We start from the raw sequence: 24574 nt of genomic DNA, 5'->3' as shown, positions 1-24574 counted from the left end.
TGCAGTGTTTTCCTCTGCTGCCCCCGGGTGTTTACCATCTTGCTGGCTCCCTTGTTCCAGAGGTGTGGTAGGTACTGCATGTAAGATCTTTTTCAGGCAGTCTCAAGGTGTAGAGCGTGTCCCAAGGGCGTGTATAATCATTTTTCTTCTTGCAAAAGACTAGAAGTTTTTAAAACAATTTGGAGAAGATCTGATAGAGCTGAACCCAGGTCCTCTGCACGTGGGAATATGGTAACAGCAGTACCATCACCGAACCACCAGGCTGGATCAACTAATATGATCAGGGCCAATGTAGCTACAGTTTGCAACTCAGAACCCGTATATGAAAGTCTTTTATCCTTATGACATTTCTGCAGGACTTGGAGGCAGAAAGCAGCTTTTTAAAATATTACTAGGCAAGAATGCTCTTGGGGATATTTGGGGCTGCAAAAATAGACTCTGAAGGTTATCGTGTTCCTTTGCAGGTGCTAGTTTTGCTGAGTTTCTAATTCTGACAGCAAATTTTAAGCCTCCTAAAATATAGCTTCCCTAAGGCTCTTAATTCATTTGGTGCTATGCAGTTGGTAAGGCAGCAAAATGTTTATGCAGTGCTTCTAGCAAATTACAGTTATGCTATGAGGCTGTCTAAATATTCTTATGATTCATCTACATGTAGTGGTAGAGATAGATGTTTATTCTTTGAAAGTGTAGAGTAACTGGTAAGATAGATGAGCCATGAAAAGATTGATGATGTGCATCTGTGCAAGAAATTGCATGGAAACCGTTATGGATGAATCACCGGTGCTGTTAACTCTATCTCGAGCCAAAACATTTCTTTTATGCTCACTCAACGTGGTATTTTATACTGTAAAGAAAAACAGTTTGATAAATTTCAAAGTTGATAAGTTTCAAAGCACAACTTCCACTCTGGAACACAAGATTTAATTGTAATTTTTTTTAAAAAAAGTACTTTCATAATTCGAGAGACCTAATTTGCACACAAATAGCTTTAGCAGCAGTATTCATTGCAAGCTTTCATAATTCTTTTGTTTTGGGTAATACAGATTTACCGTTTGTCAGGCAAGCTTTGCTAGTGAACAATGGAAGTTTAAATGGATTGAAAACTGTGGAGTCAATATTCAGCTGGCCTGGCAACTGTAATAATTTAAATGCAGGAGCTGGCTTCTAAAGACATACATATATTCAACAAGCACTGAATTCGTATTATGTAGTCACTGAGCCTGCATGCTATGTGTAGTTTAGGCTTGCCCTGTTCCCCTCCAGCCTTTGTCCTCTTCCGCCCACCCCCAAGCCTGCCCATCCACCCGCTGGATTTAATTACCGCCCGCTGCTGCCGCTGTGAGGACACATCAATGAAGCAGCAGCGGCAGGGGAGGGGACTCCTGGCTCAGCAGCAAGTCAAACTCATCAGCGCAGCACCACAAGCCATGGCCTTGCTGCGGCCTGAGAGTGAGGGACGAGTGGGGAGCCGGCAGCGCTTCACTCCCTCTGAATGGAACAAATTGCTGCGAAGGGCCAGGCAGGTGCAGGGATTGCATGCTGCCGGCCCAGAAGCCTTACCCCCGACGTCAGAATTGACGTCGGGAGGTAAGGCTTCTGGGCTGGCAGCGTGCAATCGCTGCACCCGCCTGGCCTTTCCCTTCCTTTACTTATGGCGACAGTGAACGACCAGTAGCAGTGGCAGTGGGCAAGGGGCGGGTGGCGGTCTAAATAAGGTAACAGGCAGGGGTGGTTTTTGGGGAAAAAAGTGTCTTATGAAGCGAAAAATACAATATATACATATATATATATATAGAGAGAGAGAGAGAGAGAGTGCATTGTAGATAGTGAACCATTTACAGAAGAAAATGTTTATGAGCAACTTGCAAAATGTGAGCAAAACCACGGGACTGAAGGATATACATCCCAGGATGCTGAGGGCTAAGAGAGGGTTTGGCGAGCTCTCTTAAAGCACATGCAGATCAAAGAAGTGCCACAGAATTGGAGAAAGATTAATGTGGTCTTTATTCACAAAGTCAGTAACAGAGACTGATGAGCCTTACCTTGTTAGCGGTATATAAGAATAAAGTTATTATTATTATTATTATTTCTGATGGGAAAGCTAATGAAAACACTGCTAAAGATCCAAGACAACATGACTTTGCCAAAGGCAAAATGTGTCAAACAAATCTGATTGACTTCTTTCACCGGGTGACAAAAGATCTGGATTGAAGGCATGCACCGGGATAGGGTTTGCGTAGATTTCAGCAAAGCCTTTGCTACTGTTTCTCATAGGAAGCTCAAAAATAAATGGGGCCCAAGGTGGTACATTAGAACAGAAACTGATAGGTTGAGAGTGATGGTAAATGGAATTTGCTCAAAAGAAAGATGAGTAATACAGTGTCTCAAAGATCTGTTGTGGGGCCAATTCCGTTCAATGTTATTTGTGAGCAATCTTGCCAAAGGGTTAGGAGAAGCATGCAGATGATGTGAAAATTGGCAACAGACTGGACACCCCAAAGGGAGTGGAAATGCATGATAAGTGAGCTACATAAATTAGAAGCTTGAGTGAATGCTGGGCAGTTAAGCTTTAATGTGAAGAAATGTAGGGGGTGCAGAAATCCACGGGAGCTGTATGAGATAGGATGGGAGGCTGATATGTACAGACCAGGAAAGAAACCTTGAGGTGAGGGTGTCTGAGGATCTCAAGGTGGTGAAGCAATGTGACAAGGCAGTAGCCAAGGCTAGATGGATGCTTGGCTGCAGAGAGAGAGGCATAACCAGCAGAAAAAAAAGAGGTGATAGATCACATTTGAAGTGCTCAGTTTTAGAGGCTGGATCATGCCGTGGATATAAAAAGGCTTGAAGCTGTTCAGAGGAAAAGTGACCAAAATGAGATGGAGTTTTTGGAAGAAGATGCAAGAGGTGAAGACCTGAATATATACCCTGGAAGGAGAGGAAAGACAGGAGAGATATGAAAATGATTAAGGGAAAAGGAGTACAGAGGAAGAGCAGACTATACCGGGCATCAGTTATAACCGTAAAAAACAAAGGAGGGATAATCTGTATAGAGTCACAGACAGGACAAACCTTGGCTTTCACTTGCATTACAAAATAATTTAAACTGCTTTGTTACTTCTCTCCGTCTCCTCCCTCCATTCCCTTTTCCGGTGAGACCGTCCCTAGAATGCTTTTATGTTTCCTTTACATATACTGATATTTGTCAACATTTGCATATTTCTGATCTGAAGAATAAGGGGTTACCTTCAAAAGTGGCGGATGGATGCGCCAAAGATTTAGGGCTCTTTTTACTAAGCTGCGCTAGTGGTTTTAGCGCAAGCTTAGCGCACACTGCATTGCCGCGCGTGCTAGACGCCAACGCCAGCATTGAGCTGATGTTAGTTCTTGGCGCGTAGTGCGCGCAGCAACGCATGGAGCGCTAAAAACACTAGCGCACCTTAGCAAAAGGAGCTCTTAGATGCCAACATTTCAGATTAATTGGGGGTAGTAAACACAATACAAATTACTCCTCACCGAACACAACGAATGAGTTTGCTCAATAGGGGGGGTGCTCAGCACCCACGGACACCCACAAAACTGGCTCCTATGGCCAAAGATGAGGATGCTTGTGGTTGCCACAAAGTGATACTTTAACAGTCTCTACATGGATCAAGTCAGGAAATAGCAAGGCCTGAATGACAATGAAAAGAAAGCATTCACAACGAAAAATCCAGCCTGCTAGTGATAAACTGAGAGCATTGTTCACCACAGTGAGGCATTTAACACAGATAGATGGATCCAATAATCATTCTTTCATATATTGTGAATCCTTTCCTAGTGCGTTTTAAAAGAAAATTAAATCACTTTGTTCCATTTTCCAGTTGATCATTTAATCATATGAAGGATAATGTGCAATGGGAAGATTTCTGTCCTATTTCTGGTCAGAGATTATGAGAGTATGAATGATGCATCTACTCTACTAAATCACTCTTCAATCTTAGGCTTGCAAATTGTATGAAATGAGATTGGGAGGTCAGTTCACATAATTGTAAATGCATCTTTGACAGAATTCTCATCTCTACACTGAGATATAATTTTTGATAACAATTACATAAGAATATAATTGCCATACTGGGAGAGACTGAAGGTCCATCAAGCCTAGTATCCTGTTTCCAACAGTAGCCAACCCAGGTCCGAAGTACCTAGCTAGATCCCAAGTAATAAAACAGATTTTATGCTACATATCCTAAGAATAAGCAGTGGATTTCACCATGCCATCTTAATAATGGCCTAGGGAGTTCCCTTTTAGGAATTTATCCAAATCTTTTTTTAAACCCCGCTAAGCTAACTGATTTCACTACATTCTCTGGCAATGAATTCCAGAGTTTAATTACACGGGTGAAGAAATATTTTCTCCAGTTTGCTTTAAATCTACTACCCGCCAGAAGCCCTAACAGCAGTGAGAGGAGGCTGCTTCCCCTGTCACTGCTTGTTAGGGCTCTGCACATGTGTCAATCGCTCACTGAGCAATTGATCGGTCGTGTATGCATGCAAATCATGTGCATGCAAAATTGATAGTACATTGATCGCTGCTGGAGAATCGGCCAACAGCGATTGAGTTGCTATCTTTAGTTCATCTAGTCCTAAGTGACTGGGCTTTTACTAGATGAAGTGTTGAAACTGGGGTAAAATTTTATTCATGTCCTTTGTTTGTATCAACACAGTAATACAGAAGTAACAGTGAAGGGAAAAAGTACATCCTTACCTTTTGGAATCCTGTGTCTGTGTCAAGACATATGTAGAATTATAAAGCAAAACGGGGGGAAACGGTTTTTAAAGTATCTAGTTTTTAGATGAATAAATTTGTGATGTCCAAATAAAGGTTTTGGTGGTTATATAATAATACTCAGTGGCATAGTGAGGGTGAGAGGCGCCTGGGCAGTGGCATCCCTCTTCCGCCCTCTTCTCCATCCTCCCGCTCCTTCCCCAGTGCCAGGAACATCACCAGCTTGCTGCCGATGCCTGCTCTCCCTGGGCAGGTGACATCACTTCCTAGGTGCGGGACCTGGAAGTGATGTCAGAGGGAGAGCCAACGCTGGAGTGATCAGCAGATTGGAGTTGCTGCTTGCACTAGCAAAGAAATAGAGGTATGTGGGGGTGGGGTGGGGGTGTGTGAAGGTGCACGTGCAGTGGGGGGAGGAGTGGGAAGGGGCGGGGGAAGAGAGGAGGAGGAGGGGCTCTTGTTTTATTGGACATCAACATTCTAGTCTGGAAGGAATGAAATGGAAAAATGTTACTAGCATTTGTTATTTTGGAAGAGTATTTTACTGGAGAACCGACCACTCCAGCTTTAATTACAGTATTAATAATTTATTAAAAGCAATACTTTAATGTTGAATTCCCTGGTTGGCATTGAGTTTTATTGGGAAACTCGCTACACTTGGCCGTGACATGTTTAACACTAAGGCCTCCTTTTACAAAACTGCAATAGCAGTTTCTAGCGCGGGGAGCCGCGCTGAATGACCCGCACTGCTCCCGACGCTCACTGAGTTTCTATGAGTGTCGGGAGCAGCGCTGGCCTTTCAGCGCGGCTCCCCGTGCTAGAAACTGCTATCTCAGTTTCGTAAAAGAGGGGTTAAGTTCCTTTGATCTCTTTATTCCTTCTGTTACTTTTTGGTATTTTCCCTATTCAACTTTTTGACTGGATGTTTAACACTAACCCATGTTTAATTGTAATAACTGTACCACCAGCGGATTTACAGTAGTATTCATGATGACATCTGGGCTGAGGTAGAAAAATAAATGGAAGAAAGGTAAAAGTAAAAGATCAGTGTTGGAAAGGTTTGTAGTGGTGGAAACGAAGAGAAAAGGAAAAAGAAAAATGACATATGAATAGGAAACCTTGGCAAGAGAGTTAAGAGAATACAGAGGAAATTAAAAACCAGAGACTGGAACCAACTCAATTAGAAAAATTAATTGACCAGATAGCAAAAATTGAAAAAAAGAGTTATATTTTAAATTTAAAATAAAATGGTTTGGTAGCTGTGTTAGTCTTCTCCAAATGCTAATAAACATATAAGAAAAAATGGAAAATAAGGTGATACTGGACAACTTAATACCCCCCCGGCCTCCCTTTTACTAAACCACAGTAGACTTCCTATGAAAATTGGGAGCAGCACGGAGCATTCAGCGTAGCTCCCTGTGCTAATAACCGCTATTGAATTTTAGTAAAAGGGATGGGGGGGGGGATTTTTTTTTGACTAGCTTTTGGAGGCTAAAACCTCCTTCCTCAAGTTAGGAAAGTATACCATATGTTTTAAATACACCCCTTCTTCCCTAGTGTTAACTCACACACCTTAAAGACCTTCTTTACCCTTGCAAAATAGCAATTCTTTCCAGCTCCCTTAGCCCTGTGCTTCTGGTGCACCTTTCTCTATGGGTAACTCCAGGCCCTCCTCCCTTTGTGCAAGCAGACTTCCTAAAAAAAACAGTTCACCCCTCAACCTCCTTCTAGGTTTCTACTTTCTTTTTCTAGCTGTCTTTACTCCCATGCCTCCTGTGCACTTCCCCAGGGATAGCCTAGTTCCTCATCCTCTTCCCTTCATTCAAGCAGAACATCTCTTAAAGACAACATTACTTCCCATCCTTTCTTAGCTTCTTGTACATATCACCTGTCTACGGGGAGCCAGCTTTTCTTCAATGCTCAATGATGCTGTAAATGTCCTGGGGCTCCTTCTCTCTTTGTGTCTGGAGCTTTCCAATACAGAGCTAACCTTGTATAGAGTCAGCTTCTCCCTCTTGTACGGTTGAAGGGTAGTTAATGACTAGGGCAGGGGTGCCCACACTTTATGGGCTTGGGAGCTACTTTTATAATGACTAAGTCAAAATGATCTACCAACAATAAAATTAAAAAAAAACACAAAGCACACTGAAAGGCAGAGAAAATGTTAATTATTCATATTCCGGGTTTTTTAAAGAGGTCACGGCAGATGACTCTATGCAATGTCACCTCTGTAACAAAATACAAAAATAGACAAATACACCCCCTCCCTTTTTACTAAACCACAATAGTAGGTTTTAGCACAGGGAGTTACGCTGAATGCCTCGTGCTGCTCTCAATGCTCATAGGCTCCCTGCGCTAAAAAACGCTATTGCGGTTCAGTAAAAGGGAGCCATAGTGCAAAATATAGACAGCAGATATAAATTCTCAAAACCGACACATTTTGATCACTAAATTGAAAATAAAATCATTTTTCCTACCTTTGCTGTTTGGTGATTTCATGAGTCTCTGGTTGCACTTTCTCCTTCTGACTGTGCATCCAATCTTTCTTCCTTTCTTTCAGCCTCCTGTATGTTTCCTCTCCTCCAGACCTCATTCTCTCCCCCAACTTTTTCTTTCTGTCTCCCTGTTCCCCCTTCTTTCTGTCTCCCTGTCTGCCCCCTTTCTTTCTTTCTCCGTGCCCTCCTCCAAGCCACTCGGTTTGCTGCCACCGCCATCGGGGAACAGCCCCCAAGCCACCGCCGTCCCAAGCTTTCCCTGCAGAAGCGTCGCGCTGACCAGCATTCCGCTCCCTGTCGTCAATTCTGACGTAGGAGAGGAAGTTCCGGGCCAACAAGGCATTTCTCCTCATTCCATCCAGCCTGAGCCCCATCTCTCCTTGATCCAGCATTTCCCTTCTGTGTCTGTCAGAATTACCATTCCACCTATTTTCCAGCATCACCCTTCTTTGTGTCCATCTCACCTATATCCCTATCTCACCACTTTTTCAGAATCTTCATTTGTCTCTGTCCTTGTCTTTACCCCATGTTCACCATTTGCCCTTTCAATGTCTTTATCTCCCCCCCCACACATTTTTTCAGCATTACTTCTATGTCTCTATTTCACCTCCTCTTCATGTCCCCTCTGTATCTCTATCCTTATTCAGTAGGTCCTGCTTACTCTTTCTCTTCTTTGTGTCACTATCTCCATTTTCAGCTTTCCCCCCTTTTCCTTTGTTAATGCACCCTGTAGCCAGAATCTTTCTACCCTCCCTCCACTCCGGCCCAGCCCAGTATGAAAGATTTCCTTTTGTTTCCCTCCCCTCTCTCTTTCTCTCTCTCTTCTGCTCCCTCACCCATGAGTCCTGCATCTGGCCCTCTCCCTTCTACCTGCACCTTGCAAAACCCTTCTGCTCCGCGGCTCTCTTAAGCAACTCGTCAGCAGCGGTGATCAAGACAAGCTGCCGACATCGAGGCCTTCCCTCTACGAGTCCCGCCTTTGTGGAAAAAGGAAGTTGAAACAAGCGGGACTCGCAGAGGGTAGTCCCCGACGTCAGAAGCTTGTGTCGATCGCTGCTACTGAGTTGCCGAAGAGAGCCACGGAGCAGGGTGTGTGGCCGGAGAGCATGTAGAAGGGAGAGGGAGATAGGAAGGCTGTAGAAGCTCCGGAGTATGACACCACCCGGGCCAGGATGATTTCTTTTTCAGGCTGTTGCTGCTGCCGCCGCCACCACGCCACCATGCCCCCCCCCCCCGAAATGACAAAAACAGCCTAATGCCTGGCGTCGGCGTCTTTGACGTCGGGGAGAGGAAGGCTGATAGGCCCGGTAGATCGGGACGGCAACACGAGTCTATCACAGAGCCCGGCTCTGCGATCGACTCACGTTGCCTTCCTGAGCTACCGGTCGATCGCGATCGACGCGTTGGGCACCCCTGGACTAGGGCTACCATGTTTGTGAAGTCAGAAAAGAGTACACATGACCCTGCTCCACCCCCACAATTTTCACCCATTTCCATAAACCCCCTTCCCATCCTCTGTAACCTTCCCACAGGTGTTTCCCTCCCTCCCTCCAACCTCCCCAAGGGTGCTTCTCTTTCTCTTGCTCCCTTCCCTTTCCCTCCAACCCCTCCAACCCCTCTCCCCCAGCTGGATCTGGTGGCATGGGCTCTCTCTCCAGCCTCGGCCCACCCTGGAGTTGGTTATGGCATTCCCTTGTCCCCCCACTTACCACCTCTGCTGAAATTTAATCTTTGGGCCGGCTGGAAGCATCATTGAGGTGAAGCTACTGCTATCAGTCTGCCCCAGAAGCTTTCTGTCTGCAGTGACTTCCTGTTTTCATGTAGGCCGGATGTAGCAGAGAGAAGGCTTCCGGGGCAGGCTGACGACAGCAGGCTCACCCCAGACAATTTAGAAAGCCTTCTGGACACCTGTACAGTCCTCTAAAAAGAGGACATGTCCAGGTAAATCTGGACTATGTTGCATAAATCTACAACTCTCAGGATTCTTATCAGCATTCCCTAATCTGAATGTTTGGCTAATTTCCTGGGTTTTGCTTCTGCTTGCACCAGCCCAATGTATTTTCCAGAACCTTGACAGTGTGATTTCAAGTTTCAAGTTTTATTTAAAATTTGATATACACGCATTGTCATTATTTCAAAGCGTATTACAAATCTGAAAACAGGGGAGTAGTAACATACATTTACAAAATTTGGACAAACTTGTAAATGACATAACTGATACAAAAGGAGGAGGGGAGGAACTACAAATGTTATAGGTAAGAACAGTTTTTTAATCTTGGTTTCCCATTCATTTCCTGTGGAATAGGGAAAACTGGTAAACTTTTCCTGTATGCTTCCTTTCTTCTTCTCAGTCCATGATAGGCTTTGCCTGTCACAATATGTAAGATACACACACATATTTACAGAATAGCACATATATGCTAGTATTTTGGACCTACTTGATAAAATTACGCTGAAAATGGGAGAAAATCTCATGTGTATAGATCTCCTTTTATTTAAGCTACACTGTCGATGCATTAATTTTAAAATGCCAGTAAAATAGTAGGAAAACCTTTTTATCAAGGTTAAAGGAATTTATCCCCTCTTTTTACAAAACCGCGATAGCAGTTTTTAGCGCAGGCTGGTGCGCTGAATGCGCTGTGCTGCTCCCGAAACTCAGAGTTCCTATGAGTATCAGGAGCAGCACAGAGCATTCAGGCCCTGATTCTCCAAAAGTGCGTCCCGATTTTAGGCAGCTGTAGACGTCCTACAGCTGTCTAATCAGCCAATCGGGATGCACGTTTTTTAAAAAAAAAATGCTCCCCAGGCAGGCCTGAAGGCGCCTCCGGGAACCTAGGGAGACCCGCAAGATGCCTAAGCTCGCCTACAGGCCTTAGGCGAACTTAGGCGGCCCTACGCGTCTCCCTAGTAGAGGAAGAGATGCTTAAAATGTAGGCCAGCAAAATGCTGGTCTACATTGTAAGTAGACGCGGCCGCTATACTGATCGCGGCAAGGGATCTCCCTGCTGCAATAAAGTATAGCGGCCGCGGCCGCCTTTCCCATCACCGACAGGAGGATACCTATCTCCTCCTGTCGGAACCCCGGAACCCCCTCCCCCCCAAACTCGTAATCGCCGACAGGAGGATGCCCAACTCCTCCAGTCGGAACCCCGGAACCCCCCCCAAACTCGTAATCGCCGACAGGAGGATGCCCAACTCCTCCTGTCGGAACCCCGGAACCCCCTCCCCCCCAAACTCGTAATCGCCGACAGGAGGATGCCCAACTCCTCCTGTCAGAACCCCGGAACCCCCTCCTCCCCCAAACTCGTAATCGCCGACAGGAGGATGCCCAACTCCTCCTGCCGGAAAGCCCAACGACCCCCCGCCCCAACTAATCTCCCTCCCCCAACTAACCTTTCAATGTTGGTCAGCTGGACGGGTCTTGCTGCCGTCTAGCCGACGGGTCTGCCTCGTGGAAATGAGATGGCACGCCCCTTCCCGGCCCATCCCCGCTAAATCTAAGGCCTGATTGGCCCAGGCTGTAGAAGCCTGGACCAATCAGGCCTTAGGCATAGCGGATCCGCCCATCCCCACTAATCCTAAGGCCTGATTGGCCAAGGTGCCTAGCCTGGGCCAATCAGGCCTTAGATTTAGCGGGGATGGGCCGGGAAGGGGCGTGCCGTCTCATTTCCACGAGGCAGACCCGTCGGCTAGACGGCAGCAAGACCCGTCCAGCTGACCAACATTGAAAGGTTAGTTGGGGGAGGGAGATTAGTTGGGGCAGGGGGTCGTTGGGCTTTCCGGCAGGAGGAGTTGGGCATCCTCCTGTCGGCGATTACGAGTTTGGGGGGGTCGGGGTTCCGGGATTCCGACAGGAGGAGTTGGGCATCCTCCTGTCGGCGATTACGAGTTTGGGGGGGAGGGGGTTCCGGGGTTCGGGGTTCCGACAGGAGGAGTTAGGCATCCTCCTGTCGGTGATGGGACAGGCGGCCGCGGCCGCTATACTTTATTGCAGCAGGGAGATCCCTTGCCGCGATCAGTATAGCGGCCGCGTCTACTTACAATGTAGACCAGCATTTTGCTGGCCTACATTTTAAGCGTCTCTTCCTCTACTAGGGAGACGCGTAGGGCCGCCTAAGTTCGCCTAAGGCCTGTAGGCGAGCTTAGGCATCTTGCGGGTCTCCCTAGGCTCCCGGAGGCGCCTTCAGGCCTGCCTGGGGAGCATTTAAAAAAAAAAAAAGTGCGTCCCGATTGGCTGATTAGACAGCTGTAGGACGTCTACAGCTGCCTAAAATCGGGACGCACTTTTGGAGAACCAGGGCCTCAGTGCGCCAGCCTGCGTTAAAAACTGCTATCGCGGTTTTGTAAAAGGGGTGGGGTATATTTTAGAAGAAAGACTTCAAAGCTGTCTGATTTATTCCAGTTTCTTATTTTTATTTTTTGCCATCAATGATTTTTCACTGAAATGGATACGATAAAACAGGAAACATATATTTTCATGTAAAAAAAAAAATTGATTGCAATTGAAATATATCTTCTTAAATGGTTTTGCATTAGAATAATTTTTGAAAGTTTCTGCACTTTCATTTCAGCCAATACATAGTTGCCTATATTACCTTTATTTTTTTGGTAGTATGTCGCATTTACCCACATATTTGGTATTCATAGAAAACAGGCATGGCTTTAGAAAATGCATCAATTTTAAACTAAGGTCCATTGGAAACTTCTGAAAACTAGTTTGGTGTATCGAATGCCATGCTATCTGTGCTATGAAACCTGCATAATTTAGCAGACCATTATTTCTAAAACAGATGCAGAAACAGCTGGATACAGTGCATGTAACCAAGATAAAGACCCTAAGATTGATATGCTGCTCAGCATTTTCTCATGTACAAGAAACTATGTTGGGGTACAACAAAAGGTCTGATTTTGAATTCATGAATCTCATTTTAAATGTAAACATTTTTCGAAGAGGGAAAAGTTTTATATAGAAAGCTGTGGAAGTGTTATAAAACCAATGTAATTTGAATATGGACATAGCAATGAGGCTGGCATACAAAAGTAAGAATAGCTTCATTCATGTTATGTGCTCTAAAACAGTGGTTCCCAACCCTGTCCTGGAGGACCACCAGGCCAGTCGGGTTTTCAGGATAGCCCTAATGAATATGCATGGAGCAGATTTGCAGGCCTGGCACCTCCATTATATGCAGTTCTCTCTCATGCATATTCATTAGGGCTTTCCTGAAAACCCGACTGGCCCGGTGGTCCTCCAGAAGAGGGTTGGGAACTACTGCTCTAAAAGATCAACTAGTCCATGCACTTGTAAGTGACATTTTTTGCACATAACTTTGTTTGCCGTATCACTAATGAACTGAAAAATCATGCAAATTAGCCATTAATAAGAGTAGAAAATTTCACAAGAACTTTCTAGTAAAAATCACTGCTGCCTCTCTTGCAAAGCCAGGGTAACAATTTTGCCGCAGCAGATTCACCGAAGCCCATAGGACTTGAATGGACTTCGGGCACATTTACTGCAGCAGCATCACTTCCGTGGCTTTGGGCTCCTTTTACTAAGGTGCGCTAATGCCTCCATAGAGCTTGCGTTAGTATTTTTTGTGTAGCGCGGGGGTTAGCGCGCGTTAATCTTTAGTGCGTGCTAAAAATGCTAGCGCACCTTAGTAGTAGCACCTAGCATAACTGGATAAACACATACCCAACATTTAGGTGTAAGCACTTAGGGCTCCTTTTACTAAGCTGCGGTAGCGTTTTTAGCGCGCGCAACCCCCCCTGCGCTAAATGAAAAAACTAATGCCAGCTGAATGGCGGCGTTAGCGTCTAGTGCGTGTGGCAATTTAGGGCACACTGAAACCGCTAGCGCAGCTTAGTAAAAGGAGCCCTTAAACCAGCCATATAGCTGGGAAGAGGAACCCCTCCCTCCAACTCAGAGAAAAGAATGATGATGATTTGGAAGCACCACCATAAGGCATATGTGGGGAGAGTGTAGTGCAGTGGTTAAAGCTACAGCCTTAGCACCCTGAGGTTGTGAGTTCAAACCCACACTGCTCCTTGTGACCCTGGTTAAGTCACTTAATCTCGTTGCCCCAGGTACATTAGATTCTGTTTCCACTGTACTGTTTTATTCAAACTTTTGGGGGTTGGGAAGGGGGTGGTCAGTGACCACTGGGGGAGTGGGTGGGGCCAGGTACATTAGATTCTGTTTCCACTGACTGTTCAGTGACATCTTCGCCAATTGTATTCTGGAATTTGCTAATTGTCCAGCCCGCTTCACTGTAACATGTCGATATTGTGTTTCTCACTAATTGTACTCTGTAATCACTGACTGCTCAGTGACATCTTCCCTACCAGTATTCTGTAATTCGCTGATGTCCAGCTCTCTTTACTGTAAACCGCCTAGAAGTCGCAAGATTGTGGCGGTATAGAAAAAATAAAGTTATCATTATTAGATAAATTGTGAGCCCGCCGGGATAGACAGGGAAAAATGCTTGAGTACCTGAATAAATTCAATTAAACCGTTCTGAGCTGCCCTTGGAGAACGGTATAGAAAATTGAATCAATTAATATGCACAAGAACAATATGGGCTCCCCTCCAATAGTCACCATCTCCCGCCACCCTTGTGAATTTTTAAGTACACTTATTATTGATATGCTCTTAAAAATTCATATATAATCAATGTTAGAAAATCCTTATGCATCCAATCAACTTATCATATGGTTGAAGAATCATTGATTCAAAACACTGATCCCAACGGGCCCGTTTCACCCATTGCTTCGTCAGAGAATCAGTCCAAAAAGCAGAGACTAGAAGTGCTCTAGTCAACTTGTGCGAAAATGGTCTATATTTTGACCTCAAAAAGCACTTATACATGAACAGCTCATGCCGGTGACTGCCGTGAATAATGGCGTTTCTTCTGGGCATACTGGAAGATAAGAATTAACCTTTATTGACTTTTGAATTCCACTTTTGTTTCTAATTCTAGAATATTAACATCTACATATGTATGTCTGACCATACATGCTCAATTACCAAAATGCCACCTAAGCACTATCCCTCAAATATCCATGTAACTCAAAAAGATGTAAGAGAGGCAGATGGTCTGCTCTTTGGTTTGTTAATACCTATGTAACTTACATAGCACTTACTTGCAAGGGGGATATACCCATGGGTGGAGCAATGGTGGACTCACATGGGCCATCTGTCCAATCTCTGCCTAAGTTCTGCCTATGCGTATATCCCTCTTGTTTGGGCAGGCGCCATCTTTCCTTTTTTGGAATGGGCGCCAAGTAACATCTAAATGCAGGTGCCTCATTATAGAATTTCCCCTCAAGTGTGCACTTTTAAGCTTGTTTTACTTGGTGTTCAAATGGTGAAAGCTAAGTTTGCTTTAAATTTACTGTGAAAATATTGCTATATTTAAAGTTTATTATTAAAAGACAAAGCCAGATGAAGAAATCGTGTTACCTAATTGAAAACTGAATCTTTATAAACACATTTCTGAAGATTGCAATGGATTGATGGCTATATAAAGCAAACTAAGGTTTCTCTTCGAATGAGACAAAGCATCACCACTGAAGATCCAATATCCAGCTTCAGAATTATCATGTGGGATCCCTACGAGGGTCAAGATAAGGAAATTGGGTCATTAGGGCATAGACAGGGGGTGGGTAAGCAGAGTGGGCAGACTTGATGGGCTGGAACCCTTTTCTGCCGTCATCTTCTATGTTTCTATATTGTGTGATATGCAGTATGGATAGGGTTACCAGATTTTTCATTTGGAAAATCTGGACCCCTTAGACCCACCCCTAGTCCCACTCAGCCCCGCCCCATCATGCCCTAGCCCCGGCCCCTGCTGCCTGCTCTGGTCGGGCAGGAGGGCATGTGCGCATGCGCACATGCGACACGACATCACACGCGTGCGTGTGACATCACCACATTGCTCTCCTGCTCGATGGCAATTTTGATGGAGGCTTTTCAAAACCCGGACAAAGTGCCAGGTTTTGAAAAGCCGTCCGGACCCCCAGACACGTCCTCAAGAAAGAGGACATGTCCGGGGAAATCACGACGACTGGTAACCCTAAGTATGGACATCTAGGGCTCCTTTTACAAAGGTGCGCTAGCGTTTTTAGCGCATGCACTGGATTAGCGCGCACTGCCCCAGAAACTACCACCTGCTCAAGAGGAGGCGGTAGCGGCTAGTGCGCATGACATTTTAGCGTGTGCTATTCCACGCGTTAAGGCCCTAACGCACCGTTGTAAAAGGAGCCCCTAGTACCACTAGCTTTATACTCATTTGAATCAAAGCCTTGGTTAACATTAGCGCATGTCATTAATATGGAAAATAGAAATGCAGTAAAAATGGCCTTAGTATGTGGGAGAAACCAGTGTAAGGGTGTGCTAAGGCAATTTTTTGCTGTAGCTTAATAAAAGGACCATAGGCACTAACATATCCTATATAATAAAACCCTAGCCGCGCATGCGCACTTACCTGCGTGCTTCCTTGATCTCTGATCTGTGATCAGTAGGTCCGTGGCCAGCAGGAGTGCGGATGCGGCAGCCAGGCAACTCGGAGACATACAGCATAGCCGGTGACTCCCCCCCCTCACTCACTTCCAAAACCACCACCGCCAAAGCCTCCTCCTTCTGGCCGGCTCACCCGCTTTAAATTAAGAGAAAAGCGCTGCACCGCACTAACGCTGGCCTCGCCGTCTTCTGTCCACTGTGACCCACCCTCTCTGACTACTTCCTGTTTCCGCTAGGGTTGGCCGCAGTGGATAGAAGATGCCGAAGCCAGTCCGATGTGTAGCGGCACTGCGTCGGGTTTCTTCTTACACTCGCCGAGTGCCTATGCTCCCACTGCTGCCGTTGGCCTTCATAGTGCCAAGGTTTTGAGGAAGGCAGCTGGAGTTCTGGCATATGGCCCGGCGAGAGCAGGACGGCATAGCAGGGTAAGGAGGGGGGCTGCCGGATTCCCTCCTGTGTTTCGCGTCGAGGTGTTGTAAGGGAGTAGGACTGAGATTTTCTTAAGTGGATGGGGAGGGGCTGGCCACGTGCATGGCTGCATGCTGCTGCACAGGGAAGTGTGTGTGTGTGGGGGGGAAAAATGCTGCTTCTGCACGGGGAAGGGTGGGAAATATTTCTGCTGCACAGGGAAGTGTGTGTGTGGGGGGGGGGGGGGAAATGCTGCTTCTGCACAGGGAAGGCCGGGAAATGCTGCTGTTGCACAGGGTAGTGTGTGTGTGTGTGGGCGGGACTGCGGGAAGGGAAGGGGGGTAAGGGAAATGCTACTGCTGCACAGGGAAGTGGTGTGGGGGGGAAGAAATGCTGCTGCTGTGGCTGCTGCACAGGGAAGTGGGGGGGGGGGTTCGAAATGCTGCTGTACAGGCAAGTAGGGTGGGGGGAAATGCTGTGCACAGGGACATAGAGGGGGAGGGAATGCTGCTGTGGCTGCTGCACAGGGAAGTGGGGGGAAAGAAAGACAGACAGCTAGCACCCATTAATGTAATGGGCTAAAATACTAGTTTACACATAAAAGGACATATTTACCATAGGCTCTAACATATTTACACATAAAAGGACCATAGGCACTAACATATTTACACATCAAGCAGCATTATGGGCTAAAGATCTGGAACAACTGCTCGTGCCTACTACTTATAGGGAATTCAGGAAATGCCTAAAAACACATCTGTTCTTGAAGTACTTAGGTAACTGACCTATACAATCTTAGTCCTCAACAAATGATCTTTAGAACTGTTATTCACTAACTTTGAACTATGTTTATTCCACTCAATCTGTAATACCTTTTAATCTTTGTAAACCGCATAGAACTTCACGGTCCTGCGGTATATAAACTTTTATTATTATTATTATACAGTATATAAAAATGCTTGTATTCTTCCTAAGTGCTATTCTGTAAATACTTGCATATTTTACATAGAATATATTTGACAGGTAGGCATAAATGTAGGTGGATTCTGGGTGGAACTAGGGCAGGACTCACAATTACATGCATAACTTATAGAATAGTATAAGTTATCCATATTTCTCCACTCTTTAGGAATGTAATAGACTCCCTTTGAGTCTGCAGATTGGACTTACATTATTGCACTTCAGAAAATATCTGAAATCATCCTTCTCATGGTTGAAAGATTGTTTCTTTTTTATATATCACCTCATTAGGTGTTTTTATTGGTCTTATTAGTGATTTATAATTTCAGATTGATTATTGATATTTATGTTTTTTTATTTGTGATTTCTTATTTTATGTTTGTTATGAATTGCTTTTTGCCTGGTGGATCCTGAAAACTGGGCTGAAAATGCTAATGTATAGATTATGTTCCTATCAAGTCCCCTTTGGGTGCCTAATTATGTAGTTGTAGAATTATCCCCTAAATATCACAGATCTGATCCAGGAATTAAACCCTGGTCTTTTTTCACGATAGTGAATAACACAGAGAGCCACTGATTTGGTCCACATCACATTTTTAAATAAACAGGATATAATTATTTTGATTTCTCCAAACTGCTGATTTTCTTTTGCCTCTTTAGCTGAATATCTTTAAGTTTCAGTTTTGGGTGAAGCATGCACATTTAGTTTGACAGTGATACACTGTGCTATACTCTTTCTTTAAATGATCTGCTCTCTCTAAAACTAATCATGTCTTCTGTACCAGGTCTCGACTCAGTGAGGCTAACCAATTTCTGTAATGCAAAGGCTTACGATTGCTGGACATACTTCTCGTGGCTGCAGTTCATTTTGTTAAATTTGTTACGCTTATTCCATTGCTATTCATCTATTGCCATGCAGAGCTCAAGCTTTGCTGGCAGCGCTCCTTGTTCCTTTTGATTATTACTCATTGTTGCACTCAGCTCTGCTTGTTGGCCTTGGTGAGTCCAAAACCTACCAGAAGTACTTCCCTTACTTTTTACTTGAAGTTAGAGTTCTCAGACCTGCACAACTCTCTTGTATTTGTTGCAACAATGGTCTTTGTGCTCCCCTCTAGCCTGTGCTGTGAGTGGGTGAGTCTTCTAGGAGGGGTTCTGCTCCTTTCCCAATGCCATTTTCATACACTTAATACCCAAAACATGAACAAAGTAGGAAGTGCATATTAAAAGCAGTTAGGAATTCCATGTTGTCAATTTTAGTTCTTACAAAGTCAATATTCAGCCAGTGGTAGTGAGTGAGTTTTTAGCTGCTGCTAGCATTAGTCCCAGATATTCAGTACTGGATCATATCCGGGCATGAGCACTGAATAGCCGAGCTCATGAGGCCAGCTATCTCTAATGTGGCTAAGTGCAATATTCATCACTTCCCTGTATATAAAACACTTCATAAAAATAGGACTGACTTTTATGCGGTCCATTTTTACCGCTAAACTTAGGTGGTTAAGTGCTGAATATTGACACTTAATGGCATAGGTGCTGACTGTGCCCATTTACTGCCCACAAAATAGCCAGCTTTGAGTTTAGCAGTCTGTAATGATAGTCTTTGCCACTAACTGGTTGTGCTGCCAAATGTCAGTGGGTAGCCCTAAACAAGTGATTTGGGAGGGGATTCAAACAAAGGGCGATAAGGGCCAGATTCCACAAATGGTGTCAGTATTGGTGGCTGCCTAAAAAAATGGCCACCAATTGTGTGTCAATTGTGCACTAGTGCCGTTTGTAGAATCACATCTACCTCAAACATAGGTGCCAGAAATGTAGGCCAGAGTTTTTGAGGCCTACATTTCTGGTTCCTATGCTTGACGTGAATTGCGTTTACAGAGGCGCCTAAGGACACCTAAGATCATTTTCAGCATTAGCCAAGCTTACTTCAACCTTACGCATTCTAAGGTGCCCCTTTAAACATGATCTATGTGCCGGTTTTGTTCTAGGTGCCTACATTTTTGTGTTCAAACAATTTAATGTAAATCATGTTTTATTGATGCACAATCAGTAAATACACAAAACAAAACAATGGTTCAACAAGATCGAGGATACCAATAGTACAACAAACAGGTTTTTCAAAGAAACCCCCAGCTACAGCCCAACCCACTCCCAAATGCACACACTTCCCCCACCCCAGAAACCCCCCCAAACCCCTATCCAGTACCCCGAAGATAGCAGAAAAGAGCAGAGAGACTGCTGAGTTAGCTGTGTTCTTATGCCACTCAGCAAACGTCAAAGAGGACAACCCCCCAACCACTCCCCCCGAATCGAGCCCAATACCATCAGACGTACTGACAACACTCACCCAACAATCCATACCAACCATCCACACTCAGCCAAACAACATACCAACCATCCCGGGGAAGCAGCCGATGACATATGGTATCATCAGCTAAAACGAGTTTAAGACCAGACTTCTGGCCCTAGGGGAAAGCTATTAAATATAGGAGTCCCAGATCTGCAAAAAGACTTTTTTCTGCATGAACGACAAGCGGGCATAGCATTGCTCCAAGAGCATCAAATTATGAATGCGATTTCTCCAAGCCCAGTAGGCAGGTGCGGCCACCTGCATCCAGAAACTCAGTATGATCTTCTTACCTACAATTGCAGCCTTCCGGATCAACATCCGATGTCCCTGCGCAGACACCCTCAAAGATTCATACCAATCTAGAAACAAGCCTACAGGCGACATCGGAAGAGATTGGCCAAAAAGCCTTTCCAGAAAGTGGAGTACAGCCCTCCAAAAAAATTTCATACAAGGGCACACCTAAAATGCATGAAAAAATGAATTACAGCCCTGTTGACACTTAGGGCAGGTCAGGGAAGAAATACCCCAGCTTTGTGCACCCGCTCCTGAGAAAAATATGCTTGATGGACCATTCGAAATTGGCATTCCCTCAGTTCGGCGCTAATAGAAATAGAGGAAATGCGATTAATAAGGGAAGAAAAATTCAGAGACTCGACAGGTATACCCAGATCTCTCCCCCAGCGATGCCCCAAAGCCTCATAAGACTTCCGAAGAGAGAGGCATCGTATAGCGCCATGCAACCCAGACACCGTCAGGCCACTATCAAGAAACTGAGCAAAAAAAAAAAGACGAAATTGGTGGCCCTATCGAAACCGTAGGCCCGGATGAGCCAATGACTCGACATAATGATGAATTTGTTAATAGGCAAATAAACCACCCAACCCCAAGGAATGGAGCATGGGAAGAGCTCCTCAAGATTGCATAGCACCCTCAGCATTCAATAATGTGTTCAAACAATTTAAAAATTGCTTTTAAATGGCTTTGCTGCTCAAGTTAGATGAAATTAAGGCACCATTTCTTTCTTTACAATATTGCTAAAATCATACCCTTTCTTTCTGAGTGTACTGCCAAGACCCTCATCACCTCTTGCCTAGACTACTGCAACCTGCTTTTCATTGGCCTTCTGCTAAACCATCTCTCTCCCTTCAATCTGTTCAGAACTCTGCCGCATGCCTCCTATTCCGTCAATGTCGCTATGCCCATATTACCCCTCACTTCAAGTCACTTCATTGACTCTCTATGCGTTTCTGCTTACAGTTCAAATGCCTCTTACTGACCTACATGTGTATTCTACAGCTCCTCAGTATTTCTCCTTTCTCATCTCTCCCCACACTAACCCACGGGGACTCTGCTCATCGGATAAGTCTCTTACCTGTACCCTTCTCTACAGCCAACTCCAGGCTCCGGCCCTTCTACCTGGCTGCACCATATATCTAGAACAAACTGCCTGACTCGATACATCAGGCTCCATCTCTGCCAGTATTTAAATCCAGACTCAAAGTAGAGAGCTGCACGGGAACGGGGATGACGGGAATCCCGCGGGACCCGTGGGGATCCCGCGGGTTCCCCCTTTGGGTCACGGGGATCCCGTGGGGACGCCCCCTAGGGTCGCGGGGATCCCGTGGGGACGCCTCCGAGGGTCGCGGGGTTCCTGCGGGGTTGGATCGCAGTGCACTCGAGCCGCGAGGGTAGTCTCCTTCTCCTTACCTGCCTTACTTGCTCGAAGTATTTTTCAGATTCTCAGGAATAAAGAAGAGAATCTGCAGTTCTACACCACATAATGTCAGTCTGTGTGTAACTCTGAAGGATAGATTTTGGAAAGGTGGTAGTGATACAGAACTTAAGTTTCTTCACATCAATAGAGAAGTCAAAAGAAGAATTAGCAAATATTATAGGTGACTCTCAGAGAGCAAGACTTGGCATCATCCAGCACAAACAGTGAGCATATTAACGTTGGTTAAGGGAACATATTGCACTAATGCTTAGCACAGGAGTGTCCAACCTTGGTTCTCATGAACCTCAATCTAGTAGGGTTTTCAGAATTTCTCCAATGAATATGCATGTGATGATTTGCATGCACTGCCTCCATTGTATGCAGATAGATCTCATGCATATTCATTGAGGAAACCCTGAAAAAGTGACTTGGCGAGGGCTGAGGTTGGTCACCTCTGATTTTTTAGCTCATCTCCTGAATCTCTTGCTAGAAATGTCACTGCAGGTTACCAACCTGAAACTATTTATGGCCAGCTTTTTGAGGTTGTTCATTTTTCTCTAATGCTAATGGAGTAGAAGTTGGAACAATCCTATATTCCCCTCAACCCTGCAGTTGGCCTAACCCAAAGCTTTGTATTATATTAATTAGCCCCAGCTATAACCTACTTTTGATATCCAGTTTTCTTCAGAACCAATAAGGTTATGAGAACACTGCACATTTTATTCAAAAAGAAAAAAACTTGAACCTAAAATATTAGTCATTCACTAATTTTCAAGCCATTTTCATAGCTAAATGGTGATTCATCTGGGGAAAACTGTCACAAGATTTCACTGGGGACATCTGATAACTGTCTTTCATTGTCTTGCTAAATTAACATTTGACTTTCTGTAAACATGTTCAGCTGGGTTAAATGGAGATCCTGGGAGTATATTTTGGGTGTCAGGTCAAAAGCGCGCCGGGACAAAGGCGCGAGCAGACAATTACTGTTTTAAGGGCTCCGACGGGGGGGCGGGGGGGGAACCCCCCACTTTACTTAATACAGGGAAAAGTTAAGTTAAGTTTACAGTAAAATGTGGGGGGTTACAACCCTCCAAACCCCCCCCAATGCCGGCGCGATTTGTATTAAGTAAACTGGGGGTGCTCCCCAACAAAACCTCCCGTCGGAGCCGCTAAAAACAGTAATTTTCTTCGGTGCGTGCCTCCGTCTTGCGCTCAGTTGTCGGCGCGCGCCTTTGTCTTCCACGTTGTCTATGAACCATATTTTGTTAGGGCAGTCAAATACTGAAGTAGCCTTCTTTGAAAATTAAGTGCAAAGGACATTCTGCAATATACTGTAACTGCATACTTTATAACTACATGGTTTATTTGAAAATTGCCCCTTTTTATTTGCAACTTTTTGATTTGCAATGATGTGCTAAATAGCAAATGTCAGACATTACTTAAAATACAGGGTAAAATAGCAATTATCTGTACGATAAATATTCATTTAATCAGGCATATTATTTATTGAAACTTTGGATGGCAGGCTACAGTATGCATAACATTTTAATAATCCAATAATAAATGTGTGTGATTTTTCTAGGTACCTTGGAATAACAAGACCCCTTACATACCCTGTGAGGCAAAACGGGAAATGTATGGCAAAAATGATTCTGTCTGTATGGCTCCTCTCTGCGTCTATCACTTTACCACCTCTCTTTGGCTGGGCCCAAAATGTAAACGATGAAAAAGTTTGCCTAATCAGCCAAGATTTTGGATATACCATCTATTCAACTGCAGTTGCATTTTATATCCCGATGTCAGTAATGCTGTTCATGTACTATCAGATTTACAAGGCCGCAAAGAGGAGTGCGGCAAAACACAAATATGCCGGTTTCCCGCGGCCTGAAGAAGACGAAGGTTCTATAAACGGAGTTGTCAGACTACACAGAGAATCTGAAGAATGTACCAATTTTTCAAGGTTACTTAAGAACGATAGAAAAAACATTTCCATCTTTAAACGGGAGCAGAAGGCAGCTACTACTCTTGGGATAATTGTTGGAGCTTTTACAGTGTGTTGGTTGCCATTTTTCATCCTTTCAACAGCAAGACCTTTTATATGTGGTACAGAATGTAGTTGCATTCCCTTCTGGCTTGAGAGAACATTTCTGTGGCTGGGATATGCAAATTCTCTCATTAACCCTTTTATATATGCCTTTTTCAACCGAGACTTGAGGACAACATATCGGAATCTGCTACAGTGCAGATACAGGAATATCAACCGGAAACTTTCAGCTGCTGGGATGCACGAGGCTCTGAAGCTTGCGGAACGACCAGATCTTCTGCTGTAAGATAACTTTATATCTACTTGAGGAAATGTAACTATGTGATATGAATGTATATTAGAAGTTAAATTTTATTTCAGAATGAAGTATCTATAATAGGAATGAGTGAGGTTGCTATGACTTTGGGTCTAACATATTGCAACCTGTCTTGGATAAAGTAGTGTGATTACTGTGTTAATCCATTTTAAAGCTAATAAATACAAATAAAAAAAAAAAAGGGAAAATAGGATACCATTTTTTCCCAGGAGAAACAGGCATTATAATCTCTGATGGGGTGATGTCATCCAAGGAGCCTGGTGCGGACACCGCCAAGTGTACTGACACATTTTTTTAGTTCAATAATTTTCATTGGTTATGATAAAACAAATATAGCAACTAAGCAAAATAAGCATAAGTTTGAAAGTAGGGGAAATAAGGTAAGCAACAACTAGGTGACAACATCACCTAGACAATAATCGTCAACAGTACCAGAAGATACAATAAAGGAAGTAGTGTGGATGTATGCATTTTTCAAACATATATTTGTTTTTGTGTACTGACACTTTAAATCCTTGAGGCAGTGCCCCCATTATGCGCATGTAGGTGCCTTCCCAACCAACGTCGATGGTCTTTTGTTTTCTGTGGAGCTGAGAAGCTGTGTCTATCTGTCTCTCTTCAGTGCGTCAAACCTTTGATAGTTTTTGTGCCTTCCTGGTACTTTTTCTTCACCATTTTTCATTTTTTAAAAACCTTTTCCAGTATTTTTCTTGAGTTTGGTCAAATTCTAACAAATTTGACTTTTTGGGCCTTTGGGCCACTTCAAGCCTTTCCAGTGCCCAAGGAGCATCAATGTTTTTCACTTGAACTCCCCGTGCCATCAAGCCCTTTGACTCCGCATTGGCCATTTTCCCCTCCATGTCAGAGAGTCCCAAGTGGCTTTAAAAAAAATGTGCTCAATGCAATAGGGCAGTTTCAGGCTCTGACACCCTTAACTGATATTTTCAGTGTCTGGGTCCTGAGCATTGGGAGATTCGCTGTAAACTCTGCAAAAGAGATCACTTAAAGCC

General features: G+C 44.5%; 1 protein-coding gene across 3 annotated transcripts in view; it reads left to right on the top strand.

The window, feature by feature from the left end:
• Positions 1 to 24574, top strand: part of HTR7 (5-hydroxytryptamine receptor 7) — a 99772-nt gene that overhangs the window by 27613 nt on the left and 47585 nt on the right. For all 3 annotated transcript variants that reach the window (XM_033941498.1, XM_033941501.1, XM_033941500.1), the window contains exon 2: positions 22787 to 23530. In XM_033941498.1, the coding sequence (XP_033797389.1) occupies positions 22787 to 23530 (744 nt within the window). The remainder of the gene's footprint in view (positions 1 to 22786; positions 23531 to 24574) is intronic.

Source organism: Geotrypetes seraphini, chromosome 4 (assembly GCF_902459505.1).
Source record: "Geotrypetes seraphini chromosome 4, aGeoSer1.1, whole genome shotgun sequence".
Lineage (NCBI taxonomy): Eukaryota > Metazoa > Chordata > Amphibia > Gymnophiona > Dermophiidae > Geotrypetes > Geotrypetes seraphini.
The sequence above is the reverse complement of the archived record's forward strand: the minus strand, read 5'-3'. Positions and strand labels throughout refer to the sequence as shown.